This window comes from Betta splendens, chromosome 11 (genome assembly GCF_900634795.4).
Source record: "Betta splendens chromosome 11, fBetSpl5.4, whole genome shotgun sequence".
Taxonomy (NCBI): Eukaryota; Metazoa; Chordata; class Actinopteri; order Anabantiformes; family Osphronemidae; genus Betta; species Betta splendens.
In genome coordinates this window covers 9,621,900-9,637,470 of record NC_040891.2, presented here as the reverse complement: position 1 = coordinate 9,637,470, position 15,571 = coordinate 9,621,900, and the positions used below count along the sequence as shown (strand labels likewise).

The 15,571-nt window shown below is 43.7% G+C and overlaps 3 protein-coding genes across 6 annotated transcripts; 1 reads left to right on the top strand and 2 right to left on the bottom strand.

Moving 5' to 3' along the window:
* Nucleotides 1–1,157, bottom strand: acot13 (acyl-CoA thioesterase 13). 2 transcript variants are annotated; one of them, XM_029166231.2, is made up of 3 exons: nucleotides 1,025–1,157; nucleotides 704–888; nucleotides 1–359 (listed from the first exon to the last, which is right to left on the bottom strand). In XM_029166231.2, exons 1-3 carry the CDS (start codon nucleotides 1,106–1,108, stop codon nucleotides 200–202), a joined length of 429 nt encoding a protein of 142 aa, XP_029022064.1. In that variant the 5' UTR covers nucleotides 1,109–1,157; the 3' UTR covers nucleotides 1–199. The 2 variants fall into 2 exon arrangements, with proteins under 2 accessions (XP_029022064.1, XP_040928688.1); XM_041072754.2 differs by having other exon boundaries at nucleotides 1–310.
* tdp2b (tyrosyl-DNA phosphodiesterase 2b) lies at nucleotides 1,078–3,975 on the top strand. 3 transcript variants are annotated; one of them, XM_029166227.3, is made up of 7 exons: nucleotides 1,078–1,218; nucleotides 2,100–2,224; nucleotides 2,310–2,462; nucleotides 2,547–2,638; nucleotides 3,069–3,187; nucleotides 3,286–3,456; nucleotides 3,543–3,975. In XM_029166227.3, the coding sequence occupies exons 1-7, from the start codon at nucleotides 1,207–1,209 to the stop codon at nucleotides 3,822–3,824; spliced, it is 954 nt and encodes a 317-aa protein (XP_029022060.1). In that variant the 5' UTR covers nucleotides 1,078–1,206; the 3' UTR covers nucleotides 3,825–3,975. The 3 variants fall into 3 exon arrangements, with proteins under 3 accessions (XP_029022060.1, XP_029022059.1, XP_029022061.1); XM_029166226.3 differs by lacking the exon at nucleotides 1,078–1,218 and adding an exon at nucleotides 1,373–1,627; XM_029166228.2 differs by lacking the exon at nucleotides 1,078–1,218 and adding an exon at nucleotides 1,435–1,455.
* A 2,583-nt stretch (nucleotides 3,976–6,558) lies between these two features.
* On the bottom strand, nucleotides 6,559–15,494 carry tmem64 (transmembrane protein 64). Its single transcript, XM_029166828.3, has 3 exons — nucleotides 13,907–15,494; nucleotides 10,614–10,769; nucleotides 6,559–9,529 (listed from the first exon to the last, which is right to left on the bottom strand). The coding sequence occupies exons 1-3, from the start codon at nucleotides 14,615–14,617 to the stop codon at nucleotides 9,338–9,340; spliced, it is 1,059 nt and encodes a 352-aa protein (XP_029022661.1). The 5' UTR covers nucleotides 14,618–15,494; the 3' UTR covers nucleotides 6,559–9,337.
* Between the last annotated feature and the right edge of the window lie 77 nt (nucleotides 15,495–15,571).

Sequence of the window (15,571 nt, the reverse complement as noted above, 5' to 3'; positions counted from 1 at the left end):
TCTTGTCCATTTCTTTTATTGAATGTGCATGCATCAATACACAATGTACAGTAATGGCTTCCACAAAATGATTACTCAAAAACAACACTTTAGCAAATTGTGTAGGCAGAGGTATATTCACATTTTGCTTGTCCCCTAAGCCCCTTTGATCGGACATACGCTTACACGATAATGCAAAAACAGACAACCTTGAGACAAATTAGCTGCTGCCAAGGTGTTTGGTGTGTCTTCCCTGTGCAATTAGTTTCCCTGTTGTCTTGCTGGTGAGGTCTACGGTGGCGAATGCCAGGGTACGTCCTTGCTTCAGAACCTGAGCAGAAATTAGTACATCATCTCCTATTTTGGCAGCATTCATGTATCTGTGAAAAGATGAATGTTTTCAGTCGTTTGTAGTTCATAAGGTAATCCTCACCTCCAGTGAGAGAGAAAGCAGACAACTATTTTGGAGATAAATTTGTTGTAAGTATTCAGGCAGGTGGTGGTCATGCATCAGGGAGAATTACCTTTTCAGGCCTTAATGTTTCATTCAGTTTTAACGGCTTTCATGACAGCTTTAAACATGGTCTCACCCACACCAGCCCAAATACAAAATCATTTCAATGCCCCTAAATAAGCACGGACAAATCTGCAGAATAATCACAGATCGGTTCACATTGATAATCATTCTATAGGTGTCTCGATGATTTAGACTCGAGGAACTCACGTTATGTTCATGTCCACACTGACCCCCGGTGCTCCCCTCTCAGTGTTCATGATGGCCATTGTGGAAATGACATCGACCAGGGTCGCTGTCAGCCCGCCGTGCAGCGTCCCTCCCCGGTTGGTGTGCTCCTCTTCCACCCGCATCTCACACACCACTTTACCCGGGGCAGCAGATAAAACGTCCACCTGCGGAAAACACACAAGTAGTGATGAGCGACAGGCTGCACAACTGGTAGCGCAGGATGAGACACGGAGCGCGCTCATGATCCTGAAGATAAACCTCGTTGCTGAATTGTTATTGTTGTTTATTTGGTCACATTACCTTTTGCAAAACTCTATCGAAGCCTTTGTTATCCACCATGGCTCTCATTATTTGTTTTAGTGAATTTAAAGGCAGGGAAACCATTTTACGTCCAATGTCAAACTTTTGTTTACTTCGTACCGGAAACGCTTTCGTTTGTTAAATCGTCCGGGTGAAACTGGGAGCCAAGACGAACCTGACATATGCTTCTAATGGTGAATATATAATCCTTACTATCAGCTAACTTGTATTTCAACCACAATTGTACTTTAGGAAGAAAATTGCACCGTCGTGTTTGCAATATGTGTAAAACAGAGATGCAAAACACATTTTCTAACGATTGCATTTGTTCCATTTGCAAACGTACTCGGTAACTTTTCATTGACGCACCGGAGATAACTCGCAGAGAAAATAACTCGTTGAATAATACCAGTGCCTGTTTGTTTACTTCTGTAAGTCGCATTAGTGCCAGAAACCATGGCTGCAACACCCGACGCGGACCAGCCGTCAGTTTCTACCGTAGGACAAAGTAGAACTCGACTTTGCGACGAGTTTGCATCTATAGCGGGAACTGACAGCACCGTGGCGCAGCGCTATCTGGTGGAAAATGACTGGGAGATGGAGGTGATCTGAAGCTAGATAAGCTACTTCAGCCGAAACCCGTTCATATAGCATTGCACAGCTACTTCAGTGTTATAATCAGAGACTGAATGCGTTCATGGCCAAGTCAGACTGCTGTGTCATGTTTCACCAATTACGCCATGAGAATGAGAATCAGCTTTATCGGCCAAGTTTGTACAAGACAAACCAGGAATTTGATTCGGTCCTACTCCGCATTTTCGTACTCTCTAGGAAGAATTATTAACCTATGTATTTTTAATGATCTACTCCGTTTCACAGTCACAGTTGTTGCACAGTCATCACTCTGTGGTTATTGCACTGACTTATTGTTTTGTGATTGGAGAGTTCAGTTCAGACACACGCTGGGGGAAGAGGCTGACTCTGTGTCTCGTGGTTTCTAGTGGCCATAGAAAAAGCAAAATTCTCAAAGGCAAAAGCTCTAACATAGGTTTGCTTCGTTTGCTTGAATCGTCAGCGGGCCTTGAACTCGTTTTTTGAGGCAGACATGGAGAAAGTGTTTGAAGTAGAAGATTCTCCAAAGAGCGAGACCAGCTCCAAAAGCAAGAAGTCGAGAGTTGAGGGAGAACCTCCAGCAGACTGGTAAGTGTGCACCTGTTATATGTTACTGCACCATGCATTTCACACATGACCCCCTTTTCGTCTGTCATAATTTAATCCTTTCTAGCATAGATTTGACCGAAGACATTCCAGCATCCGCACGCAAGCCATCAGAAGAAGAAGACAACAGCAAACTCTCTCTGATCTCCTGGAATGTAGATGGACTTGATACTGACAACCTTGCTGAGCGAGCCAGAGGCCTGTGCTCCTATTTAGTCCTGTAAGCCTGTGTTACACTTAATAGTTTACTTGTAGGTTCACAGTGGAGGGCAGATTGCATTAAAACACGAATCTCCTCACACAGATACACTCCTGATGTGGTTTTTCTACAAGAGCTCATTCCACCCTACGTCCAGTACTTAAAGAAACGAGCTGTCAGCTACCTGTTTATTGAAGGTGCAGTATCTTTTTATGATGCAGGTGTTCCACTGGATCTCTACCTTTCTGTTATAATGCACTGTACTGTTGTATATCAGAGCAGACTGGACCGTGTCATATAGCAAGGACAGAATCTAACTAAGTGCAGCAGAACACACAGTATATAAACGGTTTAAACCTTTGTAGTTTAAAGATAAAAATAGTAAATAATGTGAAATCTGCTTGTAACTCAAGTTTGGACATAGACTCTAATATCCCATCTTTGTTTTAGTACAAAATCAATAAAAAATCAGTTAAGCTATCAGCAACTTTTGTTTTGTATGTTATACATTAAATCTGTCAGCATTTCAATTTAAACCCTTCAACACCATCTCAGCATCTCAATCTCAATATTTACTAAGCTGCTAACTAAAATTTATAAACAATTTTGTTCTCTTATGCTGAGCAGGTGGTGAAGAAGGTTACTTCACTGGGATAATGCTGAAGAGGTCACGAGTCCAACTGGCAGGGAGCGAAATAGTCACTTTCCCGACCACTCAGATGATGAGAAACCTGCTTGTAGCTCAGGTTTGTGCATAAACGCTGGGACAAATATCTGCCTCATCTCAAATAGCTTCTTATTTGAGATTATATATATTATATCTGACTCTTGCCTTGAACATCAGGTGGAGTTCAAAGGCCAGAAGCTGTGTCTGATGACATCCCACTTTGAGAGCTGTAAGGGCCACGCTGAGGAGCGGATGAAGCAGCTGCGAGTGGTGATGCAGAGGATGAGAGAGGCACCGGACACTGTCACTGTCCTGTTTGGAGGAGACACAAACCTGAGGGACCCTGAGGTTGGTCACTGCTCTTTCAGGTATTAGGTCAGTTGATGCAGGACAGTCAAACTGTATCACTAATGTTTGACATGTCTCCACATCAGGTGGCCAAGGTGGGTCTACCCTCCGGTGTCTATGACCTCTGGGAAAAACTGGGAAAACAGGAGCACTGCCGCTACACATGGGACACCAAAGCTAATAACAACAAAGCTGCTAAATACGTCAGTCGGTGCCGCTTTGACCGAATTTACATCCGCCCGCCAACGAAAGATGGAGTCCCGCATCTAGTGCCTGACCACATGGCCCTGGTGGGGCTAGAGAAACTTGACTGTGGCCGCTACACTAGTGATCACTGGGGAATCTACTGTAGCTTCACTGCTGGATAGAAACAAACAACTTATTCAGATCACTGAACTCACAGCCCACTGCTTGTAAATTTTATAACATTATCTCGTTTCATTTTTTTTGTTGTCTCTTAAATGTAGAAAAACTCTGATAAATGTTAGATTAATAAAGTTTGCATTGCTGTAAAATTTATTTTCTAGTTTTTCCAGTCTTTCCGTTGTCTAATACATCTTGACTCTAAATGAGGGATGGACCGTTCCAGTGCTCCTTGCCAGCAGCAGGATAGAAACGCCACATTGTGGGTGTAGTTCTCACGTTTCACCACTAGAGAGCAGTAGAGAGTTGAATTGTAATGGTTCAAGAAGGATACGGCCAAGTCAATAATACTTGACTGGTGCAGGTGTAATCACAGTGGTGAAGTCCAACCTTCTCCAATAGATCTAGTGAAACACATCGCTGTACTGCTACATAATATAGATTTAAATTAAATGTGTACAATTCTAATGTGTGTATGATTTTGCATGTTAACACTTATTTTATGTTTTGATCAGTTAACCGTACCCCAAAGCAGATGTAAGTCCTCATCACAGTCACTGCCAACACCCTGTCAAGATGTCTCTGTCACCTCTCTCTGCAGCACCACCTTCAAATCTGAGTGTGTTTCCATGTTTGCTCAGTAAACACAGAGCGGAGAGGAGCCGACCTTAGGAGAGGACACAGATGTGGCTCTTCCCAAGGAGCACACGTCATCAGAGGTCTCCTGCCTTTGTTCGCTGCCACCCCCACCTCCTTGATCTGCTTCTTCAAGGACATATTGACATGTATTTAAACCTCAAAAATACGCATCAATTTCTTTATTATATATTTAAATTGTAAATGAAATTAATGCATACATCTTTGCTAGGTAATATCATACTATATAAACAGAAACACACCTTTAAGGATGTTTGTGTATGGTTAATTTCATGCAATGTGCAAGTCAAGTTTGCAAAAGCTGCCGACACTAATATTTTCCTACACACCAGGTTTAAATAAGCTCGTTAGACAGGAAAAGTGTTTCGAAATGGATAACGATCACTTAGTGTTTTGTACACATACAGCAGTGGAATCTGTTCCTGAAGAAGAACCGTGTCAACAGAACACAGACTGGAAAGAATGTTGTTCCTGTAGAAAGTGACAACAGCATGTAATGGGTTTTAGCTTAAAGCATAAACCATTAATTATATTAACATTGATTCTTAAATAATCAGTTAGCTCAAGCTGTTTTTAATGTTCCGTCCATTGTAGATATTTGCATCTGATTTGCATTTAATTCTAAAAAAAGGTCTAATATATGTTGTACAGATCTGTAATTTGCATAATTGTTTTTTAAATATGCAATAGATGTCAAACAGATCCATCCACTATCATTTGTTAAAGTTAAGCGTGTTTGTTTTATGTTGCTGCATGGTTTTGCAGGAATCAGCTCCTCCACAGACGCAGCGTTGGCTCCTGCGCTGGCACACGGAGGACGAGAACTGCAGCAGGTCGTGGATGGTACAGATGGAGGCAACAGCTGGCTGCGCCAAGAAAGTGATCATGTGATCCGAGCGCGCTGCCCGGCAGGATCCCTCTGCCAGAGGACCATCAGCGTTTCCCTCCTCCACAATTCCGAAAACATCTGCATCATAAGTTTCCCCCTGGACGGCCGCATGGACACATTCCAAGCTGATTTCCTTCAGCCCCCCCCCCCCCTTTCATAATTCCACTCTCTGATGCGTTTTCAAGCACCACCAGCCTCACAGATGTATTTTTGGAGCTTCCCTCCAAAAGCGTAGCCCTCAGTGAGAACTGGCGCTTCTATTTGAGGCCCGTCACAGTGAATGTTCCTGGGTTCGTGTGGACGCATGCGAGCGCTGGCGGTGAGGCTGTGGTGTGAGGCTTTGGGCCTTTGAGGCTGTGCTGGATGATGACGATCCGACACAGATCTGATTTGAGCCTGGGAGAGATCAGCGGAGAAATCTGAAATCCCGGTAGCAGATGGATTTTGAGTTTTCATTTGTTTTAGTTTTATGTGTTGGTTTGAGCGGACGGCTGCGGGCGCGTCTTCCAGCCAGCGACTGGTTAAATGGGGACAGCGCGGTTCACGAGCAGGACAATCCATCCCAACCCTCATCCCTGGCCACAGACAAGGACGAGTGTAAGTGGTGCTCCATGCTCTCTCACCACTGCCACATCCATCAGCACTTCACTTCAAAATCGCTATGACAAACTGCCCCAGAAGCCAGTATTATCTCTGAACGCACAGAGCCGCTGCCTCTGCTGCATATTTCAAGACCGACATTTATTTAGAGGTTTGCAAGATAAGGGGAAACCTTCTGAGTGGGGACATTTTGTCTTCCATCACTCTGGAAAACGCTGAGGAGGAGACCAGGTGATGCTGAGTGACTCATGCGAGGATTCTGGCTGGTTATTTTATGTGTGGAAGATGGATTTTATGAAATGTTTGGCACCGTATTTCTGTCTCACACTGATATCAGTAACTTTGGGCTGTAGGTCTGACAGAAAGTTTAGAGGCCAAAGAGGACAGAGTCACTCTGGAGTACATGCGATACTGTGAGCTGTAAATCATTAAACTAAAAGAGGAACAGACTACGGGTTTGTAACATTATACAACTGTTTGTAAAATAAAAAGCTGATTCACAGCATGAATGAGTCTGCTGTTTGTTTTAAGAATTATTTGCATGTCTCAATCATTTATATTAACATTTTCCTCATTCACATGAACATGACCACTTTGTAACAAAGTCTGACATGTTTTTATTCTCTTTCATAAATAACACTGAACAAGCATCATACAGCGATAAATATCCATATTTATACACTGCAAAAATCTCTGTATTAAAAATACAGTATATGTGTAATGCACTTGATACAGATGGGGAAGTATTTGATTTCATAGCACCAAACGCGACCTTTTACTTCATTGAAGATACTGATATCGTACTAGAACAGTTCAGTGCAGCTGCATCCCAGGTTCAGGTCTTGTGTGGGTGCCTATGAAATATACTTCCCTCAGGAATCTGTCATTGCATAACTATATATCTAAGTTAAATAGAGCCCACCTTGGAAGAATCAAACCCTTTACTATAAATCTCTCCCCCCACAAACTCCCTTTTAAAATCCCAGGCAACAGGATAAAATATTATGAAGTGTCTGATCAAGTTTCATGTACTGAATTTTTGCATTAAACATGGCGTTACTCCATTGCTTTCCCATTTCTGAGCGGAACAGCTACACAGGTCACACTTTGTTTAGAGAGTAGGGGCACAGCTGTCATGTGGAAACCTGGAGTATTGTAACATAAGCTCACCAAAGACTAAGTAAAATCTGGATTTGATGCCTCTCTCCCAATGTAAACTTTGGATTTAAGAATGACACTAGAAAAACGCTTACTTGCTTCCCCAGATTTCCACGTGACAGGAGGTCCAGGGTTTAGAGACTCTCCAAAGAAGGTGCTGCCAAAGCTGAGCACGATCGACCTTTCATGACTTAGGCAACGCAGAAATGTCTGTCAGAGGCAGAAGGAGGCAGGAGGAGGTAAAAGGCAGGTTGAACACTGCAACACAAACCTGGGAATGTTGATACTCAGCTTTACAGTGAAACATGGAACAACCAACAACTCAAAGATTTCCCATTACAAACAGGTCTTTAACATCAGTATTATTATTAACAGACTATCAAGGTCTATCTTTTTTTTATTTTTTTTAGCTTTTTTGCTTTTGACTTTCTAATATTATTGCTAAGTTCAGACAGGACTTAATTGAGATTCTACAGCTTTTATAGGACTGACAGCATGGAATGTGTTAGGGCAAACATGTTACAAAGTTAAGTACAAAATGAAACCGTGCCAGTGATAAAAAAACAGGCTTTTGCGAACACACACAGGGACATAAAGATGGATTTTTCAAATAGGAGCCCTTATTATTCCTCAATCCGACGTCGTCCGAGGAGCAGCATCACAATAATTCATGTAAAAATAAAAAGTAGTATCACATTCATCACTTGTGTCCATGTTGTGTTTGATTGTCAGCTTCTGGGACACATCAGTTTCTATCTTGGACCAAACAAGCCTCTTCCTAGTTAAACTTATGCGTATTAAAATAATGCTCTGCTGTAGCGTCCTGTGCAAATGACCCTACAGGATAAAGAGCTAAAAATACAAAACAAGCAAATTAATATCATTACCAAGAACGTTAACGCAGAAAAATAAATTAGTATTTTAAGTCACATGCAGGCTGGGCGAGTGTCATGGCGCCTGTTAAGCTTCATCGTGTTATGGCACATACAAAATAACAGCCACTTTGTCATCTCTTTATATTTGGGCCACATTAGAGGTAAAAAAAAATGACAGAATGAACTAAACTAAGAATTTTCTTAAGAATCTAAATAAACCTGATGTGAAAATTACATTCTAACCTTAATACGTGATCTGGAATTAGGTATAGTACCTTAAATACTCCCACCACATTGTGTTTATGAAAGAAAATAGAACAACCCAACATTATTTAGTATTTCTACAAAAGTTAATTTTCTTCATTTTTCCCCAATATGGCCTAAATCTGTAAAAAAAAAAAAAAAAAAAAGGTTGTGTTCTATGCGCATTTCTGATTAGTTTGGTTTCAGCACTGACACGACATTCATGACACTTGATCATCTGTCTATTGCACAAAATTATCAAAACTACCATCATAAACAGGAAGTTTGTAATAACCCGCATGGACAGTCTCACAGCCAGGCAGAAGCAAACTTAGCGCTAGCGTGAAAGCCAACGTCTACACAGCAGCTCGACATCTCCATCTCGGCTCTGCGTGGGAATCTTCCTGTGCTATCATGGAGCTGATGATGCTGCACTTCAACTTTCCTGGCAGACACGTTCCTGAGTTTCACTCCAGCTGCTCTCGTCAAAACTGCAGAAGCACTGAAATAATCTTTGAGCAAACGAGGCCGATTCAGCTGATGCGGACGTACGCCAGCAAAAACCACAAAGTCAGAGAAGCCTGCGTTGCTCACGGAGAGCCTCTCCCTGCTTCATCTAAAATAAGACACTCGACTAAAAAGCAGGATCTGTTCAACATTAATAATGCCCTTATTGTCCGTAGAGTAAATTAGCACTGGATCCTAAAATCTACAGAAATTGAACATGTATGAAATAAAAGGTGCATAGGTCGGCATTGTTTTTACACTGAAAAGGAAATTCCTTGGTTCTCTAGAAAGCTCCAGATTGCACATTCATAGTGTTAGAGGGCAGTTAATGCCAAGCCATTTTTAAACAGCTCACTCACTCCGTCACCCTCTAAATATCATAATCAACTAATACAATAACAAAAATAAGACCGGAGATGATGTACCTCAAAACTATTTTCATTAGCCCAGTTTCTTCAGAGGTGCATGGTCGCACTCTTAAACACAACAGGTTCAGGGGTTTTCCCCAACACGAGTGTTCGCATGCCACCACCGGACGCCGCTGCAACTGTGGGTTCCCTTAAGCGATGCAGTAGCCTTGCAATTCAGGTCAGACCACGTTAATGCAGTTCCCGCTGCCAGCTGCCGCCCTCTTGCTGCAGTAGCTGAAGCTGCTGTGGTTGTTGGAGGCCCCGTTCATATGCGACGACTTCAGCTCCATCTGGCAGGCGGCGATGGCTGCGTTGAACTCCACCTGGGCCCGGTGCACCACGTAGAACATCAGGCCAATGCTGATGATGATCTGTACAGGGCAGAGGAGAAGGCTGTTCTGATGATCACTGGTTAATTATGCAGAGAGGTGACTGCTTTGATAAACATTTCAGCATTTAGATGCTAGTGTAAAAATACACCAGAGTGAGTACAGCTGCCATGAAATAAAGGAATAGTCACAGAGATGCTGTTTAAGAATCTGATTGCTTACATGTGTGGGCAGCAGCTATATAAAACGGATCCCTTTCTGTCTCTCAAAGCTTTTGAAAAATAAACTGTCACAGCTTTTGGTCTGCAGAGTAGCAGAGCCCAGAGGTCTTTGTGGTTTTCATGATTCATGGCAAGCACCGCTATGGAAACAACTTATTTTGACTTTCAGTGGTTTGATGCTGTGTCATATTTCAGCTTGACTTACATACCACCTGTGGTCTGCTTTGTTTTCAACTGGTAACAGCTGTTTTTCCACTTGTTGTATGGCATCTCATATAAAATAAAGATAAAGCAAATGCATTTAATGTAAACATGAGTAAATCTTTTTAACCACATGCTTCACACACTGGTACGGAAGCAGAACTGTGCCTTGAATGTCATTTGGGTGAGCTGCATATTTTGCATTTCTGTACAAGGTTTAAAATGAACACAGGCTAAAGACATCATGAGAACAAAAGAATGAGAAAAAGGCTAAAAACCAAACAACAAAGCTCGGTTCAGCTTAAAGGTGTGGTCCCCACATTATCAAAAGGATCTCAAGCTTGACACATCACCGCCTCCCAATTTTAGAAAAGAAGAGGTAAGACGATAAGATGACATCTATACATCACTCACAACATGTCAGTGATCACAAAGCGTATTGGAAATCTGCACTGATGCCACTTCCCAGAACCCAAACAGGCTTCATTGTCTTGTGCTCGTGAGGTAAAGGTTGCCTCACTGTGTCAACGGAAAGCGTGTTTTTCCTGTTGCTACTGCAATACCCCGGTGAACCAACACAGGAAAATTATCTACACCCGACTGCCTCTGAACAGCGCACAAAAACATCCCACGACACCTGACGCTGCCTGCGCCAGTAACGACTCCAGGTGTTCTCATGTGTGGTAAAACAGTTCCCCGCTCACCTGGAGGCTGAAGACGAAGTAGCCGCTGACGCTCTGCTCGGCGATGACGTCCTCCATGGTGCGGAGGGTGGTGCCCAGGTAGGAGTTGAGGAGCTGGGTTGGCAACAGACCCACAGAGGAGGCCACCAGGTAGTTTGGCAAGGACACATCAGTGATCTGAAAACAAAAACAGTGCTTAATAATAATACAATACAATAACAATATTCAAAGCAAGGGTTCGATGCCCAGTTCCCAATTTCTTTTTGACAAATGAGGATGTGGCAAAATGTCATCAACTACCTTGAAGCACAAAATGAAATCACACATCTCTTAATGTCTTCCTCCATATCTGTGTGCAACCACCTAAATATAAACCAGCCTCCACTGCTGCCACTCCTGATACCTTCATTAACTGATGTAATAAGTTGATGCGCGCCTGTGCAGGATGTGGCAACGTGACCTTGGCACCTCGCGCGCTCCGCGGTCTGAGGCGGCGCGTCGGGTGCTGTGGCTTGTTGCTACAAGACGCCACCTGTGCCAAAATGTTATCAGGACTGAAACGGGGCTTCGCGCTGGATTCCGCCGCAGTGTCTCCTCGCAGTGATGGACTGTCACGTGTTATCGCGCGGCGCCGATAAGAGCCCGAGTGACGCTTCGTAGCGCGGCGATGTTATCACAGGCCCAATGTTGTGCCGCTGCATTTTTATCCACAGTACAACAACGTAACAGGCTGTTCTCCTTGAAAGATTAGAAGTGATGTGTCCAAAGTGTGTGTCAACACAGGCAAAGCGCTCGTCTCTGGGACAGCATGTGGGTCTGTGAGGGAGGAAAACAATGTGCGTATGTCACTTTGATAGCACATATATTTCCAGGTCTTCTGAAGTCTCTTCTCCCCCAGACGTCTCTGAAAGCTTAAAAAAACATCCTGTGCAACACTTTATTTAGGACACCAGCAATGCGTGATTCAGTTTGTGCTCGTAAACAAAATGAGAAAGTAGACTCGTAGCAAACTTAGGTCTGCTGTGATGCTCCCTTTGAATCTGGACATCAATGAGCTTTTGCTCATGAAGGCTGGAGCACAAGGCGTATCCAAACGCTGTCCAAACAGGCCGGCTAATAGTTATGGGCCCATGAATTGCACAATAAATTTTACAATAGCCTCTTCAGCTCATTATGTCAGCAGACAGATGGAGCCGGGCCAGCGAATGCTAAAGGTTAGCACGCTGTTATGAAATACACATGGGGCCATGAATGTGTCCACTTCATCCTCAAAGGATTCCTGAGCTATTTCCTGAGTCCTATTGTTTTGCTAACCGCTGCAACTTCTGGGTTGGTTTCTGTTACCAGCTATAATATTGCACCGTCAATTTCAGCAAAAGGAACAGGGCGCAGTGGGATGAAGTCCTACCAACACACAGTGCTTGTCAAGGGCAGAGAAGACAACTTAACCCATCATTTATGTGACTGGACCCCAGAACGCTCACCCACGCTTAGTTTCACCTTTTACCCATTAAATCACTTTGATAGCGGAATGACACAAGTCAACCTTTGGCCACGAAGCTATCTCACAACCACTGAGCCTGAAGTTTGAACCAGTGGCAAACAAAAGCTGTAAAGATGTAAGCTAATACCAGAGGCTCTATTTTCACCTTGTAACATTACTGTAATATTATATACATTCACACCATTTTTTTGGACCATGCCTAAATCTCTGCCTCTGTCAGCTTATTGTTCACCTCTAATGTCACAGCTCTGGCATCTGAATTTGAGATGCTTCTCAAATACCAGTCAATGTTCACTCCAGTAAAGTGCAGCACAAACACTCACTATCTGTCCTGCCTGCACATTTATGCAAATATAATAAGATAAAAGACAAATGGCATACAGTAATTATTAGTAGACTGCGATTGGTGCACGGAGCATCTTCACATAATCTACTGTAGATTCTGTGACATCCTAAACATCTGAGAATCCAACACTCTAACCAGCACAACGGAATGGAATGTTGCACCCCAAATCAGCTGAAGAACTGTCAACTGAGACTGTCTTCATGAATCAGTTTCTCGGGAAAACAAACAGTTTTACAGTGTGCAATTACTGCACTTGTAAAACACACTCAGCGTCACCCTCTGTCCTTTTTCCTGCGGGATTCCTAGTTCGCCACTTTACACCCACTTCGGGATGTTGCTGCCTTCAACATTATTTTGAGTCCCTCCTCGCCACATACTGTTTCCGATATACATGGTGCATACATGGTTTAAAGCTAAGGGTAAGGACCGTTTTGAGAGGCATCAATCTGAAAATGTGATACTGGTGAGTCAGAGATCTTTTCCCGCGGCAGCGATATTAAATATACTGGTGCAATTGGAGACACTAGTGATGACTATACTTTAGAGAGATAAGCGTGAGTGCCTTCACAGCATCAAGTTCACCCTGGGGTCAGTTTCCTTCATTAATGTTTCATTTAGAACTGCTGTAACACTCTACATGATCCATGACCTTCCAGCTGGTTTTCTACATTGCAGTAACACACCACTTTGTCTATTTTTGAGGTATCAATGAGTTGTGAGAAGGGTAATCATTGAATATAAATTATTCATACTATGTATGAAGGTCAAGGGCCTAGTGTTAAGCTAAGGAGCACAGATGAAAGCAATATCCTTACAGTAATTAGCTTGACAAAGGCGATGACATGGTGTAGGTTACCTTCACCAATGACTTCAGATTTACCTAACTGAAGAGAATGAGTTAGTCCTCATCACGGTAACACAGCCACAGCATGATTAACTGAATATAAATACTTAATATGATGTGAAATCTCAAATTGTGACATTAAAGTGCGAAGGATAGTTCAAATAAGATGACCGATGTCCTACAGCCACAAAAGAATCCATTTCACAGCGGCGACTCCAATATCTACCACAGGAATGAGTTTCTTTTCTCTGGGGACTGGCCTAGTATTTTCATTTTTAGTATCACACTCTATCTTACATAGTGAAATGTCCTACACCACATTCATCACAAGGGAAACGTCGACACACACTGCTCCCTGTCCTTTAAGACAAGCTTCTGACAAGCTCTGATTTCTTACAGGTGAAGAATACAGAATTTACATCAATGCAGGTTTGATTCTAGTGGTGGCAAATGATCTTTGAGCCATGATCCAACAGTAGGTACTGTAGGTGAGTGCCACTTCTGGCTGATCAACTGCTTTATCCTTTCATGATATAAATGAATATAGGTTTACAGTGGATATTACATGCATTGTCATTCTTGAGCAATTAGGAAAAGCTGGTCAGTGTTCTCATACTCACCGAAAAAACTGCATTTTGAAGTCCAAAAGGAATGGGTGTTAGTCTTGCTAAGGCAACAACTTTGAGTCCACTTCCTCCCTCGACTACTCGTATGACAGCACTGAGCTGTTCGCTGTTTCCAACCTTGCTCAGCACCCAGTCAGTCAATAATCGTTTGCACACTAGGTGTGCCACAAAGGTCCCTATTAAGACTCCCACCATCACAAGTCCCATACCCAGCACAAAGCCATAGAGGTAGCCAGCTGCCACATTTAGAACAATGTACCCCCATCCACATGGAAATGACACTATAATCAAACCAACTATAAACAGCAAGGCTCCAACAAGGCTGTCCAAACTCTCCATCCAGAGCAAGAGGTCCTTAAGGTATTGGCGCACCAGGGCAACTGAAGAGAAACACACAGCAGTCAGGATGCAGGCCAGCAAGGCGCTCTTGAAGCAGAAGGTGGTGATGCAGCACGGGTGTCTGAAGTCCCCGCTGGTGGTGAAGGTCATCGCCCCTGTATCGGTGGCGACCTCGGGGTCTCCATCGGGCTTCCCTAAGCCGGCCCCTCGCTCATCAAAGGCGTTGCATATTAAGATGTCGATTTTGTCACACTCCTCGGTGGCAGCCCTTTGCAGCCAGCGGTTCAACTGAATCTGAGCCTTGCCCACCGCGTGCTTGACAAGCTTGGTGAGAAGCTGCACGGTCGTGACCCCTGACACAGACATGTTAGTCTTTGGATCGGGGGGACCAGTAGCAGGACTCCAGGCTGGTTGTCCAAGCTGGAGAGAGCCGGGATGTAAAAAGCTGAAGGATATTCTTTACATCGAGAGAAAGTCCATATCTAGTATATCAAAACAAAATGTTAAACTCCTATCAAACTTTTTTTTTAAATAAAGTTTTAAGAAGATGGCTTCAGCAGTGGCAGTCCATTCCTTTGCAGTGGTGAAAGCAAATGTTCATGGAGCTGTAGAGGCAAAGTCCGTCCCTGTCCTTGGCCATTACATGAAGCCTCCAATTTGACAGTATTTATCTTGGGTACACGAGCTGGGCAACGTTCCAGTCCAGTGACTTAAAAGTGCCAGGTTTGAAGACCGCGTCTGAAACTCTCGCCATATTCAGAGTTGTCACCCCCCCCCAGCTCAGACGAATGCAGAGTCAACGGATGGAGTCGACTGTCAGGACAGAGAAAATACGAGCTCCGTGGGCAGTGGCTAAACAACGCGCCGCTCCTTTGGACCGAGATTCATGGAGTCGAAGTGTAAACTGGTGTGACTCCATCAGCGTCCACATCAAGCTAACGTTAACACGCCAGCGTAAATCACGGCGCTGCTAACTTACTCTCCGTCGATAGCTAACTGGCTCACTGTGTGGATAAAGTACACCAGTACATTACAGAAGCTAAAACGTCGCAGTTGGTCTTCAGCGCCGATCCTCAATGACAACGCCGCCACAAACGAACCGCAGAAGTCGTGGGGAAAAGTCTTCCGTCCGTCCGCTGCTTGAAGCACCTCCTGTCGCCTTCCCTCCACTGCTGCTGTTGTCGCTGGTGAAGCTATTCATACAGGGCACTGTTTGTGTCCCAGAATGCCAAGTGACCTCAGCACACGTGACCTGGGTTTCGCGCTGTCATCCAATCACCGGGCTTCCCGGGATCATCGCGAGATCTACTGAAAGGTATG